Source organism: Choloepus didactylus, chromosome 19 (assembly GCF_015220235.1).
Source record: "Choloepus didactylus isolate mChoDid1 chromosome 19, mChoDid1.pri, whole genome shotgun sequence".
NCBI classification, from domain to species: domain Eukaryota; kingdom Metazoa; phylum Chordata; class Mammalia; order Pilosa; family Megalonychidae; genus Choloepus; species Choloepus didactylus.
In genome coordinates, this window is record NC_051325.1 from 48,379,859 (window position 1) to 48,401,839 (window position 21,981).

The 21,981-nt window shown below is 44.2% G+C and overlaps 1 protein-coding gene across 5 annotated transcripts in view; it reads left to right on the forward strand.

Annotated features, from left to right (window-relative positions):
- PKIG (cAMP-dependent protein kinase inhibitor gamma) overlaps positions 1 to 21,981 on the forward strand; it is a 108,470-nt gene that overhangs the window by 85,208 nt on the left and 1,281 nt on the right. For all 5 annotated transcript variants that reach the window (XM_037812473.1, XM_037812477.1, XM_037812472.1 and 2 more), the window contains one exon: positions 21,632 to 21,805. In XM_037812473.1, the coding sequence (XP_037668401.1) occupies positions 21,655 to 21,805 (151 nt within the window). In that variant the 5' untranslated portion in view covers positions 21,632 to 21,654. The remainder of the gene's footprint in view (positions 1 to 21,631; positions 21,806 to 21,981) is intronic.

The following is a 21,981-nucleotide window of genomic DNA, read 5'->3' on the forward strand; positions in this document are numbered from 1 at the left end:
ATAACTGTATTGCTTCTAACTGTCCCTACCATACCCCAAGAAAATTAACAAACCCTAGCAAAACAAAGGAATGAGAAAAACAACCTAAAATAACTACATTGCTTCCAACATGATCCTACTATGCCCAAGAAAGTTTGCAAACCATATTCCTGAGCATTCCCATAACATTGAGGTTACCCTGAATAGTTTATCTGTGCTTATTAGGTTATCATTTCCCCTTCACTAGTTGCTATCTATCTCTAGATCCCCTACATTCTACAATGTAAAATATTTATTTTACATTTTTCACAGAGTTCACATTAGTGGTAACATACAATATCTTTCTTTTTGTGTCTGGCTTATTTCACTCAGCATTATGTCTTCAAGGTTCATCCATGTTGTCATATGTTTCACAACCTCATTCCTTCTTACTGCTACATTGTATTCCATCGTGTGTATATACCACATTTTGTTTATCCACTCATCTGTTGAAAGACATTTGGATTGTTTCCATCTCTTGGCAGTTGTGGATAATGCAGCTATGAACATCGGTGTGCAAATATCTGTTTGTGTCACTGCTTTCAGATCTTCTTGGTATATACTGAGAAGTGAAATTGCTGGATCAAAGGGTAACTTGGTATCTAATTTTCTAAGGAAACACCAGGCTGTCATCCAGAGTGGCTATACCATTATACAGTCCCACCAGCAATGAATAAGAGTTCCAATTTCTCCACATCCTCTCCAGCATTTGTAGTTCCCTGTTTGTTTAGTGGCAGCCATTCTAATTGGTGTGAGATGATCCCTCATTGTGGTCTTAATTTGCATTTCCCTAATAGCTAGTGAAAATGAACATTTTTTCATGTGTTTTTTAGCCAATTGTATTTCCTCTTCAGTGAAATATCTTTTCATATCTTTTGCCCATTTTATAATTGGGCTGGCTGTACTGTTGTCATTGAGTTGTAGGATTTCTTTATATATGCAAGATATCAGTCTTTTGTCAGATACATGGTTTCCAAATATTTTTTCCCATTGAGTTGGCTGCCTCTTCACTTTTTTGACAAACTCCTTTGAGGTACAGAAGCTTTTAATTTTGAGGAGTTCCCATTTATCTATTTTTTCTTTCACTGTTTGTGCTTGGGGTGTAAAGTCTAAGAAGTGACCTCTTCTTTTTTTTTCTTTTTTTTTTTTTTTGAGACATGAGCTTTTATTATAGGGCTTACCTACAGGGTGGGGAAGTCAAGCCACATTGCCCTGAAATCAAGAGCTTCTCTGGTTGGATTCAGGAGCTGCTCTGAATGGCAGCCAGTTCAGAGCACAACGTGGAAATAGCCCATGGAAATAGTCTGCACTTTGGGGTGCTGAATAAGCTGCTTATAAGGGCTCGACATTCCAATGGGTATGACAGCATAAGGCAGGGAGCAGGGTTGTGCAACATGGGGGGGGGGTTGATTGTTAACAGGGAGGAGGAAAGGATTATAAAGCTAACAGTATCTCAGGGAATCTCAGGGAGGAGGTAGTTTTGGGTATAGATTACAGTTAGCATCTGATATTACAAGGAGAATAGGTCAAACCTCAGAGGTCCTAGCTCAAGCAAATTGCTGTGTGCAGTTTTCAAGACACTTGGGGGCCAGGGGCTCCCACATTCCACCCCCACACAGCGATTTGCGTTGACCATAAGACAGACATTGCTTCCATAATTCACAGCAACAATACAGTGAACAACAGAGTACAAGTAAACCAGCACATATGGACAGTAATCCTATTAACAATTGGCACCATGGCCAAGTTAAAGAATTAAACCATTTGGACAAAGGATTATCAGATAAATGTTACTTAAATTATGAAAATAATTTTGGAAACCGTTTTCAAGCAGTCATTCTACAGCGTACAATCACCACTAAAATTAAACAGTAATATACAATTTTTTAACAAGAATTAATGCACATGTACGAACAATATATAAGCTGAGTTTTCAGTAGTGGATAGAAGAGTTCCAGGTGAGGGTTTTTTTTTAAACCTGTGGGGAGCCCTTCAGGGTTAGATCTACAGTTAGTTTGGGGTTGCAAAGTTATGCATACTGTCCTCTGGGGGGCAGGGGCCCCAGTTGGGGAATACAAATAACCTTCAGCACAGTAAATACCCCATGGGTTTAGGATTCTCAACCAGCTTGGCTGCATGGGCCAGAACCAGAGCCAATTAACCTTATTTTCCCCAATTTTTAGTGTTTGTGGCACAGGCGAGAGCAGATTATTTTCCCTGCCTTGCTGCAGCTTGAGGGCAGCTGGCCTGTCTGACTTTAATTCGTAAGGCTTGCATGGGCCCCACGGTTGCCATTTCCACAGGAGCGGGAGCCTCTGCTTTGGGTCTGGAGTTAATGCTGGTACAGTATTCGAATCCTTTGTTGTAAGGGGTTTCTATCATCCTTTAAGTGTTCCTTTAAAAGGCCATTCATTCTTTCAGTTAACCCAGTTGCTGTGGGATTATAGGGCAAGTGAAAAGTCCAAAGGACATTATGTTCTGTGGCCCAGGCCTGGGTTAATTGCCCTGTGAAGGGGGTCCCCCAGTCGCTGTCCATGTGTGTGGGGACCCCAGAAAAGGCACTTAATTTTTTTTTTTTTTTAAGCTACATATGGTAGCTCGCTAGTTGGCCTTGACCCCTGGGAAGGCCAGTAGCAGTCCCGTAGCTGTATCTACAGTGGTGAAGGTATATTTTGCCCCTTTTGGACAGAGGAAGGGGGCCAATATAGTCTTCTTGCCACCAGGTGAGAGGAATCTGGTCTTGGCTGATGGGTCCAAGTCAGTGAGGAAGCATTCTGGGCCATTGCAGCGAGCAGGAGAGGCTAGCGTCCTCTACTCCTTTTACCTCTTGTTGGGTGATAGGCAGCTGAAACTGCTGCACCAGCTTCCACAGGGTCTGGTACCCTCAGTGCTCAGTTTTCCGATGCAGCCATTTGGTCGCCTCATGCATCATTGCTTTTAGGTTGCGGAATTTCGCTAGGGCACCTGCAGCTGCATTACCTGGCAATGAGTTAACATTATGGGCAGAAATATGGAAAGCAGTTACCTTACATTTCTGACAGGCCATCTTGATGTCTTCCTACAGTTCCTTCCCCCATAGGGGGCAGTCAACCACCGTCCATTGCTCCTGCTTCCACGTGGCCATCCATACTTTTAGTCCTCGATATACAGCCCAATTATCCGGGCAGACAGTCAAGGTGTCTCCTGGTTCATGGACAGTTACCATCTGTATAGCTCACAGCTTAGCCCACTGTCTGCTTTGCAAAGTTCCAGTCTCCCACCAGATAAGTACTTGGCTGGACAGTCATGGCCATCCAGGTAGCCTGTTGCCCAAGTGCCAATCAGTCAGTATAGCATGCAGAGTCAGGTATACTCCCTTGTCTGTCAACGGTGGGCATGGGAGGAGCCACCTCGGGAGGATCAGCAGGAGGCAGGGCATGCTGCTCTTCCACGTGGGAGACCCATCCTAAAATCTCATGCATCTCTGCACTCACAGGGCTATTGTTAAAAATTCGCATTGTAGGACATAGGCTTTCCATTTTGTCAGCCTGCTTAGCTGAGCACTCCCCGAATGGGGCTTATTTATAGTCGCCTGTGTCCACTCCTGTATGAGTGTGGCCACTGGGCAACTCTGAGTTAAACCTTCCACTTGTAACAGAGCATTATAAACTGCACACAATTGTTTACCCAACGGGCTGTATCTGAGTTCTGTGCCCTTCCAAAGTTGGGACCAGAATCTAATGGTTACACATTTAGCCTGTTGCCTTTGCCACAAACCCCACCCAAAGCCAATATTGGCACTGGCCACATCCAATTCACAGGATATATCAGGGTCCACCCCCCTTAAAGCCTATGCTTGTACTTTTATAAACACAGCCTGCCGTGGAAAATCCCATTCCCATGCTTTTCCTTTTCTAATTAGGGTGTACAAAAGTTTTAAAATTTTTAAATAGAGTATAAACAGTTTCCAATAACTTAATAAACCAAGGAAAGCTATTAATTGTTTAGAAGTTAATAGTATTGGATAACTTTGTATTTTAACAACAAAAGCTAAAGGAATAGCTTTAGTTTTACCCAACCAGACAATACCCAAGAACTTGATACAATGTCCGGGCTCTTGTAATTCGCTTTGATTTATCACCCATCCTCGACTCTCAAGATGGGTCACCACAGTGCTAGCGGCAATTTCTAGTTCTGGAAAAGAATTACTGTTTAACATGATACCATCACTATACTGAAACATAGGGGGTGTACTTTTCTTTAAATCTTGTGCTACCAGTCCATGGCAGATGGTGGGACTGTGGAGGTGTCCTTGTGGAAGCACAGCAAATGTCCATTGTTGGTTTTCCCATGTGAAGGTGGACGCAGTCTGGCTGGAGGGATCTAAAATACTAAAATAAGCTTTGACGAGGTTTAGCACAAAGTGAAATTGGCTTAATTGAGTACTCATATCCTGTGACAAGATAGCTATATTCGACAGAGCTGCAAACAAAGAAGTTATTAAATTAAGTTTGATATAATTAATAGTCATTTGCCAGGTACCATTAGTTTTTTCCATTGGACAGACAGGGCTATTAAATGACCCTGGTAATTTATACTGATATATTGCCACAGTACATCTGGGGGAAGGCACCTTTGTTGGACCAGAGGATGTGCATGCTTACTTTCCTCAGTTTTAATTTCCCAGTCAGACAGGGGCTCATCATCTTTTGATGAGGAATCAACAGAGTCCCACACTTGAGGGTTCCAGTCAGGGGAAGCTAGGATATGCCTAACTTGCCCTTTGGGCAGCTTATGCCCTCTTAACCCTAGTGTACTGGCTTGCCAGTATTTCTAAACTTTTATCCCCAGTGTCTTTCAATTCAGCTTGGGTCAATTGCACATCCCTTTCTAACTTCAGTTCCTCTTCTAAGCGGCAGACTGCGTAATTAGCCGTTAAGGCATTTTCTGTAGCTGCACACACAGCCTCCAAGAATGGCCAGGCTACTGCTGCAGCAGCCTGGCGGCTTTCCTTTTTCTCATGAAATCCTAGTAGTCCTGTGGCCTATAGCAGAAGAGCTATTAGTCCAGCCGGGGAGTTATATGCATCTCCATACTCCCTCAGCAGACCCCATTCATCTAGGAGGGTAGCCACCCCTCCCCACGTAAGTGTCGCAGGCCACCCCAGTATCCTGCCTGGGGACGTCCCCTTTCCCTTCCCCAACCAAGTTCATGTCATCAGTGGCTGGGATTTCTTTAGTCTCCAGGCTGGCACGCCAATTGTCATGGCCCAAGAGGACTTTCGTAGCCAAACAACTAAAGAAAGCCCAGACACCTTCTGAGACATGAGCTTTTATTATAGGGCTTACCTACAGGGTGGGGAAATCAGGCCACGTTGCCCTGAAATCAGGAGCTTCTCTGGATAGATTCAGGAGCTGCTCTGAAAGGCAGCCAATTCAGAGGACAACGTGGAGATAGTCCGCCTTTCTTCTTTTTCAATGCAAGTGTCGAGGGCTATAAATTTCCCCATCAGGACTGCTTTCACTGCTTCCCATAAGGTTTTTGTGGGTTTTTTTTTTTCAAGTTTTTTTTTGTGTGTGAGGTTTAATTAAGACATATTCACACATCATGCAAACCATCCAAACATACTATCACTGGCTCACAGTATCATCACATAGTTGTGCCTACATCCCCATGATCAATTTTAGAACTTTTCATTACTCAAGAAAAGAAATAAAAAGAAAAAAGAAAACCCAAATCCTCTCATACCCTTTATCCCCCCTATTGTTGACACATAGTATTGATGTGGTACATCCCATAAGTTTTGATACGTCATGTTCTCATTTTCATCCATCTCACGATATTTACTGATTTCTCTTGCAGTTTCTTCTTTGACCACTGATTAATTAGAGGGTGTGTTGTTTATCCTCCATATATTTGTGAATTTTCCAGTTCTCCACCTAAGCTGATTTCCATCTTCCTTTCTTTGTGATCAGAGAAAGTGCTTTGTATAATTTCAATCTTTTTAAATTTATTGAGGCCTATTTTATATATAACCCAACATTTGGTCTATCCTGGAAAATGATCCCTGATCACTTGAGAAAAATGTATATCCTGCTGTTTGGGGGTACAGTGTTCTGTATACATCTGTTAGGTTTAGTTCCTTTAACATATTATTGAAGTTCTCAATTTCCTTAATGATTCTCTGTCTAGATGTTCTGTTGATGAGAGTGGTGTATTGAAGTCTCCAGCTATTATTATAGATACATCTATTATTCCCTTCAGTTTTGCCAGCATCTGTCTTATGTATTTTGGGGCACCCTAGTTATGTGCATAAATATTTATGATTGCTATTTCTTCATGGTGGATTGCCCCTTTTATTAATATATAATGTCCTTCTTTGTCTCTTATAACATACTTGCATCTAAAGTCTATTCTGTCCAGTATTAGTATAGCTACCCCAGCTCTTTTCTGGTTACTGTCTGCAAGGAATATCTTTTCCAGTCTTACACTTTCAGCCTATTTGAATCCTTGGGTCTAGGGTAAGACTCTTATAGACAGCATATAGGCCGATCGTATTTATTTTTACCCATTCTGCCAATCTGTGTCTTTTGATTGGGGTGTTTAATCTGTTAACATTTAATGTTATTACCGTAAAGGCAGTATTTACTTCAACCATTTTATCCTTTGGCTTTTGTATGTCATATCTTGCTTTTGTCTCTCTTTTTATCCTCTTAGTTACCCTTACTGATAATCTTCATTTCTACACTCTCCTCTAAGCATCTCTCTTCTGTCTTTTCCATTTAGCCTGTAGAACTCCCTTTAGTATTTCTTGTAGGGCAGATCTCTTGTTGATAAGCTCTCTCAGTCTATTTATCTGTGAATATTTTAAACTCTCCTTCATTTTAAAAAAAATTTTTTATTGAGATTGTTCACAAACCATACAATTATCCAAAGATCCAAAGTGTATAATCAGTTGCCCATAGTACTATCATACAGCTGTGCATCCATCACAATTAATTTTTTTTTCAATTTTTAGAACATTTTCATTACTCCAGAAAAGAAATAAAGACAAAAAAAAAAGGAAACTCAAATCCTCCCATACTCCTAACCACACCCCGCCCTCCATTATTCATTCATAGTTGTGGTATAGTACATTTGTTACTGTTGATGAAAGAATGTTAAAATACTACTAACTGTGGTATATAGTTTGCAATAGGTATATTTTTTTCCTATATGCCCCTCTATTATTCACTTCTAGTTATAGTGTCATACACTTGTTCTAGTTTATGAAAGAGATTTCTGATATTTGTACAGTTAATCACGGACATTGTCTACCACAAGATTCACTGTTTTATACATTCCCATCTTTTAACCTCCAACTTTCCTTCCGGTGACATATGTGACTCTGAGCTTACCCTTTCCACCGCCTTCACACACCCTTCAGCACTGTTAGTTATTCTCACAACATGCTACCATCACCTCTGTCCATTTCCAAGCATTTAAGTTCAACCTAGTTGAACATTCTGCTCGTAATAAGCAACCGCTCCCCATTCTTTAGCCTTGTTCTATATCATGGTAACTTATATTTCATGACTCTAAGTTTACATATTATAATTAGTTCATATTAGTGAGACCCTGCAATATTTGTCCTTATGTGTCTGTCTTATTTCACTCAACCTAGTGCCCTCAAAGTTTCTTCATCAACCCATTTTTTTAAGAAGGTTTTGTTCACACACCATACATTCTGTCCTAAGTAAACAATTGTTGGTTCCCTGTATAGTCACATATTGATGTATTCAGCACCATCGCCACTATCTATAAAGGACATCTCCATTTCTTCCACAAAGAAGGAGGAAGAGTCAAAGAAGGTAGAGAGAGAAAAGAGAATGAAAAGAGAGAAAGAAAAAAAAATGACAGCTAGAAAGCAACAAGAGAAAAGATAGCATTAAACTAAAGTAAAATAAATAGTCAGACAACATCACCAATGCCAGAAGTCCCATATCCTTCCCCTATGTCCTCCCACCCCATATGCATTTAGCTTTGGTATATTGCCTTTGTTATATTAAAGGAAGCACAGTACAGTGTTTCAGTTAATTATAATCTCTAGTTTGCATTGATTATATTTCCCCCCCAATCCCACCCTATTTTTAACACCTTGCAATGTTGACATTCATTTGTTCTCCCTCATGTAAAAACATATTTGTACCTTTTATTATTATCATTGAGCACCCTAGGTTTCACTGAGTTATACAGTCCCAGTCTCTATCTTTCCTCTTTTGTTCTGGTGTCCCACATGCTGCTAACCTTCCTCTTTCAACCATACTCACAGTCATCTTTGTTCAGTGTACTTACATTGCTGTGATACTATCTCCCAAAATTGTTTTCCTAACCTCTCACTCCTGTCTTTTCCTTTCTGTCTGCAGTGCTTCCTTTAGTGTTTCCTGTAGAGCAGGTATCTTGTTCACAAACTCTGTCATTATCTGTTTGTCAGAGAATATTTTAAGCTCTCCCTCATATTTGTAGGACAGTTTTGCCAGACATAGGATTCTTGGTTGGTGGTTTTTCTCTTTCCGTATCTTAAATATATCACCCCACTTCCTTCTTGCCTTCATGGTTTCTATTGAGAAATCTGCATATAGTCTTATCAAGCTTCCTTTGTATGTGATGGATCGCTTTTCTCTTGCTACTTTCAGGATTCTCTATTTTTGACATTTGATAATCTGATTATTAAGTGTCTTGGTTAGGCCTATTCAGATCTCTTCTGTTTGGGGTACGCTGCCCTTCTTGGATCCATAATTTTATGTCTTTCATAAGAGATGGGAAATTTTCATTGATTATTTTGTCTATTATTGCTTCTGCCCCTTTTCCCTTCTCTTCTCCTTCGGGGATACCAACAACAGATACATTCCTGCATTTCATTTTGTCCTTAAGTTCCTGGAGACATTGCTCATATTTTTCCATTCTTTTCTCTATCTGTTCTTTTGTGTAGGCTTTCAAGTGCCTTGTTCTCCAGTTCCTGAATGTTTTCTTCTGCCTCTTGAGATCTGCTGTTGTATGTTTCCATTGTTTCTTTCATCTCTTGTGTTGTGCCTTTCATTTCCATAGATTCTGCCAGTTGTTTTTTTGAACTTTCGATTTCTACCTTATGTACGCCCAGTGTTTTCATTATACGCTTCATCTCTTTTGCCATATCTTCCCTAAACTTTTTGAATTGATTTAGTATTAGTTGTTTAAATTCCTATATCTCAGTTGAAGTGTAAGTTTGTTCCTTTGACTGGGCCATAACTTTGTTTTTCTTAGTGTAGGTTGTAGTTTTCTGTTGTCTAGGCATCTAGTTTCCTTGGTTACCCCAGTCAGGTTTTCCCAGACCAGAATAGACTCAGGTCTTGGAAGAAGGGAATAGTATCCTGTTTCCCTGAGGGTGTTGTAGAAGATCGGTACACCCTGTGAGGCCTCAAGCCACTGTATTTTTCCACCCAGCAGGTGGCCCCTGTCAGCCTGTAGCTCCAGACTGGTGTAAGGAGGTGTGGCCTGTGGCTGTTTTCCCCCCAGGCTCTGGGGTCTGGTTCTGAATGGAGGGAAGGTAGTAGAGCTGGGCCCCACCTCTTTCCTCTTTCCTCTTAGAGAAGATAACCCCTCTAGGGAGAGGTCATTAGCATTTGAATAGACTCCTTGCCTGTGCTGTCTCCATCCTCGTCTGGGTCAGAGCACTGGGAACTGAAAATGGCTGTGGCTTTCTCCACTGAGCCAAAAAAGGGACAGAAATCCCCCTTCAGGGTCAGTCCACAGCCACCCTCCAGCTCTCCAAGGTCAGTCATCACCAAAAGCCTCTGTCTGCTTGTTGGGGATTCATATCTTGTATTGAGCAGTCCACGTGTGTTAATTAAAACCCTGGTTGGAGCTCAGCTGAGCTATATTTGCTTGCTGGGAGAGTGCTACTCTCTAGCACCGGGAGGCTTTGCAGTTCGGGCCGTGGGGGGAGGAGGCTCCCAGCTTGGATCTGCAGTTTTTACTTACAGATTTGATTTTATGCTGCGATCTCAGGCATTCCTCCCAATTCAGGTTGGCGTGTGATGAGTGGACAGTCATGTTTGTCTCCCCGCAGTTTTTCCAGATTATTTGCTAGTTGTTCCTGGTTGTTTATTAGTTTTTCCAGGGGGACAAACTACCTTCCACTCCTCTCTATGCCGTCATCTTCTTCCGTTCTCTCTCCTTCATTTTTGAAGGACAGTTTTGCTGGATAAAGAATTCTTAGCTGGCAAATTTTCTCTTTCAGTGCTTTAAATATATCATACCACTGTCTTCTTGCCATGATGGTTACTGAAGAGAATTCAGTACTTAGTCCTTTTGAGCATCTTGGATATGATGGATCACTTATGCTGCTTTCAGAATTCTCTATCTTTGGCAGTTGATAGTCTGATTAGTGTGTGTCTTGGAATAAGTCTACTCAGATTTATTCTGTTTGGAGTATGTCGCACTTCTTGGATGTATATGTTTATGTTTTTCTTAAGAGTTGGGACGTTTTTGGCTATTATTTCCTCATATATTTTTTCTGCCCCTTTTCCCTTCTCTTCTCCTGTTAGGCCACCCATGTCATATATGTTTGTGCACTTTATGCTGTCATTCAGTTCCCTTAGACCCTGCTCAATTGTTTCTGTTCTTTTATCTATCTTTTCTTTTTTCTGTTAGATTTCAGATGTCCTGTTTCTAGGTCCCTGATCCTTTCTTCTGCCTGTTCAAATCTGCTATTATATGGTTGTAGCATGTTTTTAATCTCATCTATTGTACCTTTCATTCCCATAAGTTGTTATTTTTCTTTGCATGCTTTCAAATTATTCTTTATGTTCACCCAGTGTCTTCTTAATGTCCTTTATCTCTTTAGCCATATTTTCCTTCATCTCCTTGATTTGACTTAGGAGATTTGTTTTGAACACCTTTATTTAGTTGTTCCAAATTCTGTATCTCTTCTGACATTTTAATTTGTTCCTTTGACTGGGTCATATCTTCCTGTTTCTTAGTATGGCTTGTAATTTTTTGTTGATATCTGAGCATCCGATTATCTTGATGAGATTATCTGAAGGTTGGTTTCTTTTGCTTGTATGGGATTTTGTTGATTGGGTTTGTGGTAAGGCTCTTCTTTGACACTTGGTTCATCAGTATTTCCTAGCCAAAACAGGGCCAAGGATCCATGCTTTGGGTGCAGACCAGTTTCACAGGGCCCTGGGGAGTGGGTCAGGAAAGAAACCAAAGAGCCATTTTTTTGACTTCCCAAGGCTATGCTTTCCTGGCTTGCCAGCAGATGGTGCTCTTTGGCAACCCATTCCCCACAGTCCTGAGAAGGCCTGGTACTTGTAGCCCTCTGGTGGCTCCGCCTCTGATTCTGTTGGAAACAATGGCATGGTGGCACCTGTCCAGGACAGGTTAAAGCTGTAGGACTCAGTGGTCTAAGTCCACCGGCCAGTAGCTGGATCAGTACTTACCATGTCCCCCTCTGTTCTTGGGCAGGAGCACTTCCGTGACCCTCCCAGTCCACAGTAGCCCTCAGGCAGGGACTAGGCTGACCCAAAGCTGTTTGCCTTGAGGGTGGGGAATCGGCTCCAGAGGCTGTGGCCACACAAGTTACTCGTCCCATTCTTCCTTGGATGCTGGGCAGTATTCCCCTGGTCTCTGGAGCTCCAAAGCAGTTGTTTCAGATACTTGCTGCCTGTCCACTAGCTGTTTTCAGAAGAGGAGTAAGCCCTGCAACTCCCTATTCTGCCATCTTCTCAGAAGTCTGCTGCATTCTTTTTGTTAGAAGGAAGTCACTAAGTCCACCTCATTCAAGGGGATGCAAATTAGACTCCGCCTTTTAATAGAAGTGCCAAAGAATTTGCAAACATGTTTCAAAACCACTACAGAAAATGCTAGTTGTGCCCTTTCATTCCACACTTGAGACCTCTGGTTGCCCAGAGATACCCAGTCTGGCAGAGGCAGAGCTGGAACTCTGCCCAGGCCCTGGGCCTTTGGCAGACTGTTTGGAAGTGATCTCACTTTCCCTTCCTGCCCCACCCTCCTCAGACGTGGGGACTCACTTTCTAGCTGAGACCTCATTCAGTTTAAATAAAGCATAAACAGTAGGAGGACTGCCATTGCCTAGTCTCCAAGCAGTAATCTAGCTGAACCATTTTGCCTCTTTCCAAGGACCTCCATAGAAGCACAGAATTTCATGGATTAAAGAGAGTTTGCATCAATGATTCTAATCCCCAATCTCAGCCCTACATGAAGCAGTAACACAGGGTGAGATGTAGCTACTGGGGCAGGGAACAAGTGAGAGTTATTTAAAATGAGTACCCCAAATAATTATTTTTACTATTGTCATGAAGCTAGATACCAAAAATTTAGTGGCAGAAATCAGAGAATCAGCATCATCACTGCAAAGATTGTGAATATTTTACCTCCAGTTGAAAATCCTAAACAGAATGTTACTTAAGCCTGGTAAAATGCATCTGGATGTATATTTTAGCCAGCATTTGTAGAACGTTTTCTTGAGACTTCATAGCCCTTTTGTCCTTCCTTCAGAAATGCCTTATTAAGGGACTGGGGATTGGAGAGAAAGAAGGGGAGGAAAGAGAATGGACACTTTTTTTGTTTTTAACATAGTTTTATTAAGATATATTCACATACCATAGTAAAAGCCATTGATTGTACACCTTGGATGGATTGTATGGTGGGAGAATGGACACTTTTTCACACACCTTTACTATATGCCAGGCATGGTGCTAATTCGTTTCCATGCTTTATAGCCTAAGTATTCCACACTCAATAGGGCTATGACCTCAGGCAAGGTACTTAACCTCCCTGAGCCTCAGCCTTCCCTTCTGTAAACAGGGGCAATAGTACTGCATAGAGCCTCATAATAGAGCAGCTGTAATAGTAAATGTGATGCCGGTACATAGGGTGGCCTAGCACACAGTCTGGGCTGCATAAGTGCTGGCTTTCATTACTCCCCACAGCCACCTTTCAAGGCAGTTGTACGCATCCATCCCCATATTACAGAAGAGGAGTCTGCGGTCAGCTGAGTTGCTCAGCACTACCCAGCTGTTGGCGGCAGGAGTTTGAGAGACTCCAAGGCCCCTGCTGGTTCCCCCACACCACACGAGTCTCCAGGCAGCACAGCCCAGCCCAGGCCTTCCCAACTTTAGTGGTGGGTGGAGGGACTCCAGAGGCTTCATGCCCTACAGGGCCTCCGTTTCAGGGTCCTAGAGAAGGAAAAGTTGAAAAGCCAGAGCCAAGAATCCACTTATGAGATGATTTCTGTCTGGACTTAGAAGACTCTGTGCTGTGACTAAGTGCAGTATCCCGCAGCCTCCCAAGCCAACCAGCTAAACCAAGCGGCACGTCTCATTTCCACTCCCTTCTTAGCCCCTTCCACTCTGGCCACCCTGGCCTCTCTTTAATTCCACAAACCAGCTAAGATCCTCCTGACCTCAGGGCCTTCACATAGATTGTTGCCTCTGTCTGGAACATTCTCTGTCACCATGCTGTTAAATATCACTCCTCAGAAAGACTTTCCCTGGCCTCCTGGCCACAGGCAGTTCCCTTGTGTTACATGTATCACTCTTAAGCTGCTTGTTCTTCATAGTGTTTATCAAAACTTGTGTTGTTTGTTTATATTTTTGTCTCTCTATTCCATTACACTATAATTGTGAATTCCACAAGAGTAAGGACCATGTCTGTACACCTAGCATCTAGTATTGTTTACATAGCAACTATCTGCCAAATAAATGAGCAGGTATTTCAGTTCCCTCGTCTGTAAAATGACAATAATCATACCTACTTCTAGGGCTTATCATGAAGAAGAAATTAACTTCCAAGTGTAAAGCACAGTTCATAATAAGTGCTCAATAAACACTAGCCATTATTATTGTTACAGTTATTACTGAGACAGAATGTCGCAGGGGAAGGCAGGGCTGCAGTAAGGCATTTGGATTGTGCTCGTTGGGGAACAGAAAAGTATCAACAGCTGGATTCAAGTAGGGAGATTATGTGACCTGATTCCTGTTTTGAGAACATCACCCTGGCTGCTTATGTAGAAGATGGGGGGGGGGGTGGCAAGAAGGGAGAGGCTTCTCCAGGGGTTCAGGTGAGATCTAACAGAGGCTGAGTGGTGGACGTGGAGTAAAGAAGTGAGCACCCTCAAGCTGTGTTTTAAAGTAGAAACTCCAGGACCTGGTGATGGATTGATTGTATGTGGATGATGATGAAAGGGGGAGGAATCAAGGACAAGTCCAAGTTTCCCACTTGAGCAGCCTGGATGGATGGTAGTGCCTTGGTTGAGCTGGGGGAGACTGCAGGGGAGCAGGCTTGGACCCTTCCTCTAGGGCATGTGGAGTTTGAAATGCTTGTGAGATATCCAAGTGACATGTTAAGCAGGCAATTAGATTTGCAGATCTAGAGCTCTTAGAGAGGTCTTGGCTATTAAGAAGTCATGGATATATATATTCTTTCAGGGTGTATGTGCTGGGGGGCTCTAACTTAACAGTCTGAGCAGGAAGGAGAGCCTGTGTAGGAGGATGAGAAGCAGCTGGAGAAGTAGGAGGGGCCCTGCAGGTGTGGTGTCTGGAAGCTCCGCACCACTAGGAGAGTAGTCTGATAACAAGTGACCAGTCTGGATGTCCACTGAGCTGAGAGGCTGTGTAAGAAGATAGAATAGGCTCCATGGATATGGGCAGCATGCAGGTCACTGAGGACCTTGCCTATCTCCAGCGCCCTCCCTTTCCTTCTCACCCCACAGCCTCCCACGGCAAGTCTCTGCATCTACCTGCCCCTGGGCTGTGCAGGGTCTGGGCCTTGAAGGTACAGAGGCCCAGGGCCTGGCCTGGTCTGTCTGCCGCCAAATGAAAGCCTCACAGGGGGCCGCTCATAGAATAGGCGGCAGGCACTGCCTTGGCAGAAGACACCCCCCCTGTGGTGACTCTGCTCTGGGTGTGTCCCTAAGGCACTGGGAAGGACTGTCACCAGCAGCCCTGCCTTTCCCAGGTTCTTGCCTCCCCACTCCTGGCCTTCCCTGCCAGCCTTTCTTCCAGGAAGAAGGTGCCCAATTTGGGGTCCTGACTTCTGCTGGCATCACTGCCTCTCTGGTCTGGCTTCCCATCACAAAGAAGCCACTTCCCTTTGACTTGAGGGAATGCCAGCTCGACAGGCCCTGGTATTCACATCAGGTTTCCACAGCCTCTTCTTCCCTTGGACGGATTCCTGAGGAGGCCTCTCCCATGGGACCAAGGTCCACTTCTGTGCTCTGTGTCCTCAGCAAAATGGCCTGCTTTCTCTTTGTACAAGCTGCAAATATTAAAAAAAAAAAGAAAGAAAGAAAAAAGAAAAACAGGAAATGACCTTTCTGGTGTATTTGGAAAACAATCTGAAGATGTAATGCCTGAGTGCTGAGGACTAATAAGCTGCAGACTTGGAAGCAAACCATGTAGCTCTTGGCATAGCCCAGGGCCTCTTCAGTTTGCAACACTGGAGGGAGCATTAAAAACCAAAGGGAGGAGGCAACTTCCTGTGGGGAAACCTGCCAGTGCCCTTGACTCTTCCCTAAACACAGAGCAGGCACCTGCAGGAGTGGCAGCCTCTGGCCCTGGGGCATTGAGAGGTTTGGGCAGCAGAGTGCAAGGGCTCCTCACTTTAGTCCTGGGCACTTAAGGTCCTTCAGATCCTTTTTCTAGCATCCAGACCCTACAAAGGCACCCAAACCTCTAGAGGCTGAGAAAGAGCTCGGTTAGCACCCCGTAGGGCTCAAGCTGCGATATGAGTTATTAGTTTGCTCTTAGGGCCTGGATCATTCTCTCTGACTGCTCTGTAGATCTCAGCCCAAAGTCACCTCCTCAAGGAGGCCTTCCCTGACCATTCAGCCTTTAACTGAGCCATTTGTCCACAGAATCCTGTTCTCCTCCCTAACACTTGACCACACTTTGTGATTATTGACTTGTTTGCTTTTTCAGTGACTTTATCTCTTATCAGATTGTGATAAGATAAAGAGGGCAGGGTCCATGTCTTTTTAGTCTCCCAATATATACCCAATCCCTGGCCCAGTAATATAGGTGTTTGGCAAATGCTTAATGAATAAGTGAATGAATGAAATGTCAGGGCTGGAAGAGACCTAGAGATTGTGTTTCAGCCTTTCATTTTTCAGCTGTGGGGAGGAAGTTGGACGAAAGGAGGAGACTCCTTGGGGTCACTTGCAGCATGGGGGTTGAGGCAGACCTGGCCACCATTACAACGCAGGCCTCCCACCCTTTGCACTTTCTACCCTGGAATCTGGAACATCTATTATTCATCAAGTATTCAGTGAGCCTCAGCCATTTGCTAGGTGCATCAGCTGGCCAGCCAAGCTCACCACCTTTGTAAAATTTATATTCTACTCAGTACAGTATAGAGCCCTAGGTTTTGGCCTTCTATGGCACCATTAATTACAGAGTAAGAGCTTGTATAAAAATTAGTCCATTTTGAACTTAAGCCAAAAGAGTTGAATGAAAATGTCAAAGGGACAGTTTTACTGATGTCACCCCCCAAATGTACCATACTAATTAATTAATTAGGCCACTAATTGTGTGCCTCCTGTGTGCCACGTACCCTAGCAGACTCTACACTTATCTCACTGAATCTGCGCCACAGCTGCGTGAGCAACAGGAAACCAGAGCCCAAAGAGGTGAAGGGAGTTGTTCAAGTTCTCCCCGTTGGACACCTGCACTGGATGCCTCCCACCACGCCCCAGCCCCCTGGAGACTTGTAACATCAGTGGGAACTCCCAAGGGGGCAGTGTGGTATGGGGGAATGAGCTCGGGACCAGGAGTTAGGACCCCTGAAGTCAAGAACTTTGGGCAAGTCACTTTCCCGCTCTGAACCTCAGTATCTCCAACTGCTCTTGAGAGGCTTGTCTAGATGAGCCCTGGGATCCCTTTCAGTTCCATGATTCTGAATATTTCCTGAGTGGGTAAAGCTGTCCCCCTGCTGGACAAACGTAATAGGCAGTTGGAAGTAAAGACCCAGGACCAGGAGAGAAGGGACTCTGTCACACCCATGTGGTAGTGATCATTTACCGAGAACATCCTTCCATGTAAGTATACGTTCTTTTAATAATGGAAGGTTTCTGAGCAGGGTGCTCTATTATAAATAATACTATGAGGAATGTCTTTGTACATTGATCTTCAGGTACAACTTGGATTATTAGACTAAATTATTATAAGTGACTCAAGGATATGAAAAAAGGGGGTTTCTTGATAACATGTCAAGTCATTCCCCGGAGAGGTCATGGTAGTTTACAGGCTGATAAACAAAGTCTGGGGGACAACCATTTTCTGATGCCATTTCTAACTGAGGATTCTTTTTTTATTTCCCTATTGGCTGTTAACTTTAGAGAGCAAAGAGTGGGGAAAAGAGAATACTCGTGCTGCCGTCCCAGAGCTCCCCAGACCCAAGCCCCACACCCATCTTTGGAATCGCTGTTTCCTTTGGGATGGAGAGGGAGCAACAAGAGCTGGTTGGCTCTGTCATTGTTTTCCAGGATTGGGCTTTCAGCTTGGTGCAGTTTCCTCTCCATGCCAGGAGGGTCACCTTTCTGCTCTAGGCAACTTGTAAGGAGAGGTGTGGCAAGGGTGAGGATCAAAGCCCTAGGGAATCTATTCCAGGGTGAAGATGGCCTTTTTAGATGGAACCTGCACCTCCATCCCTCAAAGATGGTAGAGAGAGGCCTTTCCTAACAGTCCTGAGAAGGAGGCACACCTTATCGTCCTGGTGCATGGATTGATGGGTGGGTGGGTAGGTAGATGGGTGGATAGGTGCATGGGTAGGTGAGTATGTAGGTAGGTTGGTTCAGCTTAGTTCAGCAAGTACATATTGAGTCCCTCCTCTTTACCAGGCACTGGTCAGGACTCTGGTGGGGGCGGGGCGGGGGGGAACAGCTGGATCATGTTGGCTTAGCTGGTGTTTTCCAGGATTAGGCCTTCCAAACAGCTGGCATGGTAAGAATACAGACAAAAATCTCTAGTCTCATGGAGCTGACATTCTAGTTGGGGGAAATCAGGGATGTGGTGTGGCCTGCTTAGGGTCTGTCCCTCCCCAGAGGCAGTAGGTGTAATGTGGTGGACAAGCCAAGGCCTGGGAGCCAGATGTGTCTGTCTGAGACCTTCCTGAGTTGTGGGTGTAAACCTACTTCCAAGGGCTGTTGTGGCAGTTAAGTAAGTGAGGTACTTAAAATGCATATGCAGTTGATAAATGTTACCTGTACTATTAATGTGAGAATTGTCAATGTGAGAATTGTCGTCATGATTTTTGTTCTTTGTTGTGGTTACTATTGTTGCAATAGGCCATTACCCTATTCTGCAGCTTTGAGCGTGTCCCAGAGAGAGAGGGCAGGGATGAAACTTCTGTGCCCTGCAGAAGAAATCACTGCTGGGAATTCAGTTTTCTGAGGAGCCAAAACATGACCGTGTCTTAAGGCAGTTAAGAAAAATGTGCAGGGTGCGCCCTCTGCTGGAGCTTATGGGGATTGCCTTAGAATTCTGGCCCCGCCTTTATTTTATCAACTGGGGAAACGGAGGCCCAGAGAGGGACAGAGTATTGCCCAAGGTCCAGGGGCAAAGCCTGGTTCATAATACAAGGTTCCGTCTCTCATTCTTTTCTCTTTCTACTACAGGATGCCACCCACTCTCCCATGTCTGATCTTTGAGCTCCCTTAATTCATTCTTAGGGTGTCTGTTCTGAGCTAGGTATTGTGGGGAAATGTGAGCCCAGCCCTCCATATTGGCTGTTCCTCTTTCACTACCCTCCTTCCTCCCCACCCCCACAGCACTTACTGACCGAGCCCTATCTTGGGCCTTTCCAGGCACTTCCAGCCACTGTCAGTTACCTTTTAAAAGCAATAGCCCTGGCAACGTGGACTATGACTCCTGGGGAGGAATGTAGACCTGGCATCATGGGATGGAGAACATCTTCTTGACCAAAAGGGGGATGTGAAAGGAAATGAAATAAGCTTCAGTGGCAGAGAGATTCCAAAAGGAGCCGAGAGGTCACTCTGGTGGGCACTCTTACGCACAATTTAGACAACCCTTTTTAGGTTCTAAAGAATTGGGGTAGCTGGTGGTGGATACCTGAAACTATCAAACTACGACCCAGAACCCATGAATCTCGAAGACAATTGTATAAAAATGTAGCTTATGAGGGGTGACAATGGGATTGGGAAAGCCATAAGGACCACACTCCACTTTGTCTAGTTTATGGATGGATGAGTAGAAAAATAGGGGAAGGAAACAAACAGACAAAGGTACCCAGTGTTCTTTTTTACTTCAATTGCTCTTTTTCACTCTAATTATTATTCTTGTTATTTGTGTGTGTGTGCTAAGGAAGGTGTCAGGGATTGATTTAGGTGATGAATGTACAACTATGTAATGGTACTGTGAACAATCGAAAGTGCGATTTGTTTTGTATGACTGCGTGGTATGTGAATATATCTCAATAAAATGATTAAAAAAAAAAAAAGCAATAGCCTGGACTTACAAAATTTTCTACCATTACAAAAATACATACTTAGAAAATGAAAGTTCCCCTTAATCACAAAGAACCATAATTGGCAAGATCTATATTTGTGTTTCCAGATTTTTTTCACATATTTGCTAATATCCATCCCACAGAAACTGGGTTCTGTTTCTGTGGTTGTTCTGCAACCTGCATTTTCCAATTAACACTGTGTCTCATATCTTGATATGTCAGAAATGTGCCAGATAGACGTACTTTTTTATGAAGACTCTATACTTCATATACTGTACTGATGGGCATTTGGGTGGTTCCCTAAAGGTTGCTATTACAGACCTTGTACAGTAAACAGCCTCACAAGAGGGCAGTGGACGTTTGCCTGTTTCTTGAATTGAGGTTTGCTGAGCCCACCCTACTGGTTGGTGCACTCCTAAGGTCAGGCCGATGACTCATCCCTCCCACTTCCTCTTCCAAGTAGCCAGAGTCCGAGGAATGACTGATTTAATTACTTTTAGAAAATCATAAGTGCTCAATCGGAGATACAGTATCTCCTTATCAGATCAACTTTTTTAAAAAAATTTTTACCCCAATTTTTTGCCATTATAAGTACCACTTTGTCATTCAGGAAGGCAACCTGGAAATATGTGTCAAAAGATGAAAAGTTATTTCATCTTTCTCTTTAGCCCAACAATCCTACTTCTAGGGATAAACTCTAAGGAAAGGATAAGGAATGGGGCACAAAGATTTATGTAAAGATCCAGTGCTGTCTATAGCCATAGAAAATTGGAAAGTACCTCCTTGTTCCTTTCTGGGGGACTGGTATATCCAAATATGCATGTAAAAAAATCCTGAGAAGGAAACTCAATGACATGTTCTAAAGTTTCTAAAGAGTGGTTTATAAAATAAAATGTAAACTATGATCCCAAAATAATTTCTAAAAAGTATATGGCTCTTCTTTTTCTATGTGGTTCTCTTCCCCAGGCTGAATTATCAGCTATTGGAGCTGTTAACCATCTCTGTAGTTAAAAACGCCTGTCTCTTTCCTCCCCACCTGAGCTCTCTTCTGAGCTCCAAAGCTCTATGCCTCCTGAACCTACACTGCCTGTCCCCTGGGAGGGCTCAGAGAGACCTCTCAGAGCTAACCTGGCCACATAGAACTGCTGATCTTCACAACCTTCCCCCTCCCCCCCCCCCCACACACCATTCTCCATATCAGTAAACTGCATTTCTACTCTCCTGCTTCTCCATATCAGAAATCTCACTTCCCATCAGTCAGACAGCAAGTCCTATTGATCTGTCCTCCAGATTGTGTCTAGAATCTCTGTGATGGCCCCCGCCACCTTTCGCCACCCACCATCTTCCCAGCCCAATGGTAGAGAATCCTGACTTGGTGCCTCCCTCCATCCTGCTTCCCACAGATGCCACAGTCATCTTGGTAGAATGCAGGTTGTTCATGACCTCACTCAGAACCCCTCAGGGACCAAGTTACGGATGTGATCTGGCCCCTCCACCTAAGCAGCGTCTGCATGCCTCTGTCCCTCTCTCGCCACACCCCAGCTTGCCAGCCCTCTCTGTATTTCCAGCCCACAGGACCTTTCTCTTCTCAGGGCCTCACACACTCTTCCCATTCTGTGATGCTCTTCCCCTCACTCTATGCCTAGGTAACACCACCTCATCCTTGGTTATCAGCTAAAACTTCTCTTCCTGAGCCCCAGCCTTGGTCAGGGCCTGCTAGTCACCACAGTCCCTTGCAGTCCCTGTCAAGGCCTGACACCATCCGGTGTAACAACTGCGTGTAATAGGTGATCTGTGCCGCCTCACAGATCTTGCTCAGTGCTGCATCTGCTGCACCCACCTGGTGCCTGGCACGTGATAGTGGTAAATGTAAATATTTATCAACAACTTTACTTAGAGAAAGGCTGAGAAAGTATTCTTTGAAATGTTGGTGGTGGTTTTCTGGGTGGAAGACTTATGGGTGACTTGCTTTGTCCCTTGAATTTTCTGTGCTTTCTGTTTTGTCATCAGTGAAAAGGGCAACAACTGTTATTTAGTCAAAAGCTGGGAGTGCTGGGGAACTGGGGCTGAGGACTCGCTGCAGGCTGCACCTGGACTTACCTCTGTCCTCCTGCCACTGCCCCCACAGGCCTGAAGAGCAATGCGACAGGCATGATGGAGGTCGAGTCCTCCTACTCGGACTTCATCTCCTGCGACCGGACAGGCCGTCGGAATGCGGTCCCTGACATCCAGGGCGACTCTGAGGCTGTGAGCGTGAGGAAGCTAGCTGGAGACATGGACGAGCTGGCACTCAAGGGGCCAGGTCAGAGCCAGTGGGTCTGCATCCCCCCTGTGTGAGGGGCATCCTCTGCTGGCTCCAGGGCCAGCCTCCAATGCTCAGCTGCCTACCCTCTCTCTCAGAAAAGAGGCAGCATTAAATCAGGCCTCAGTCCCATGGTCAGTGGCAAGAGGCTGGAGGGTTCCAGGGACCAGTAGTGC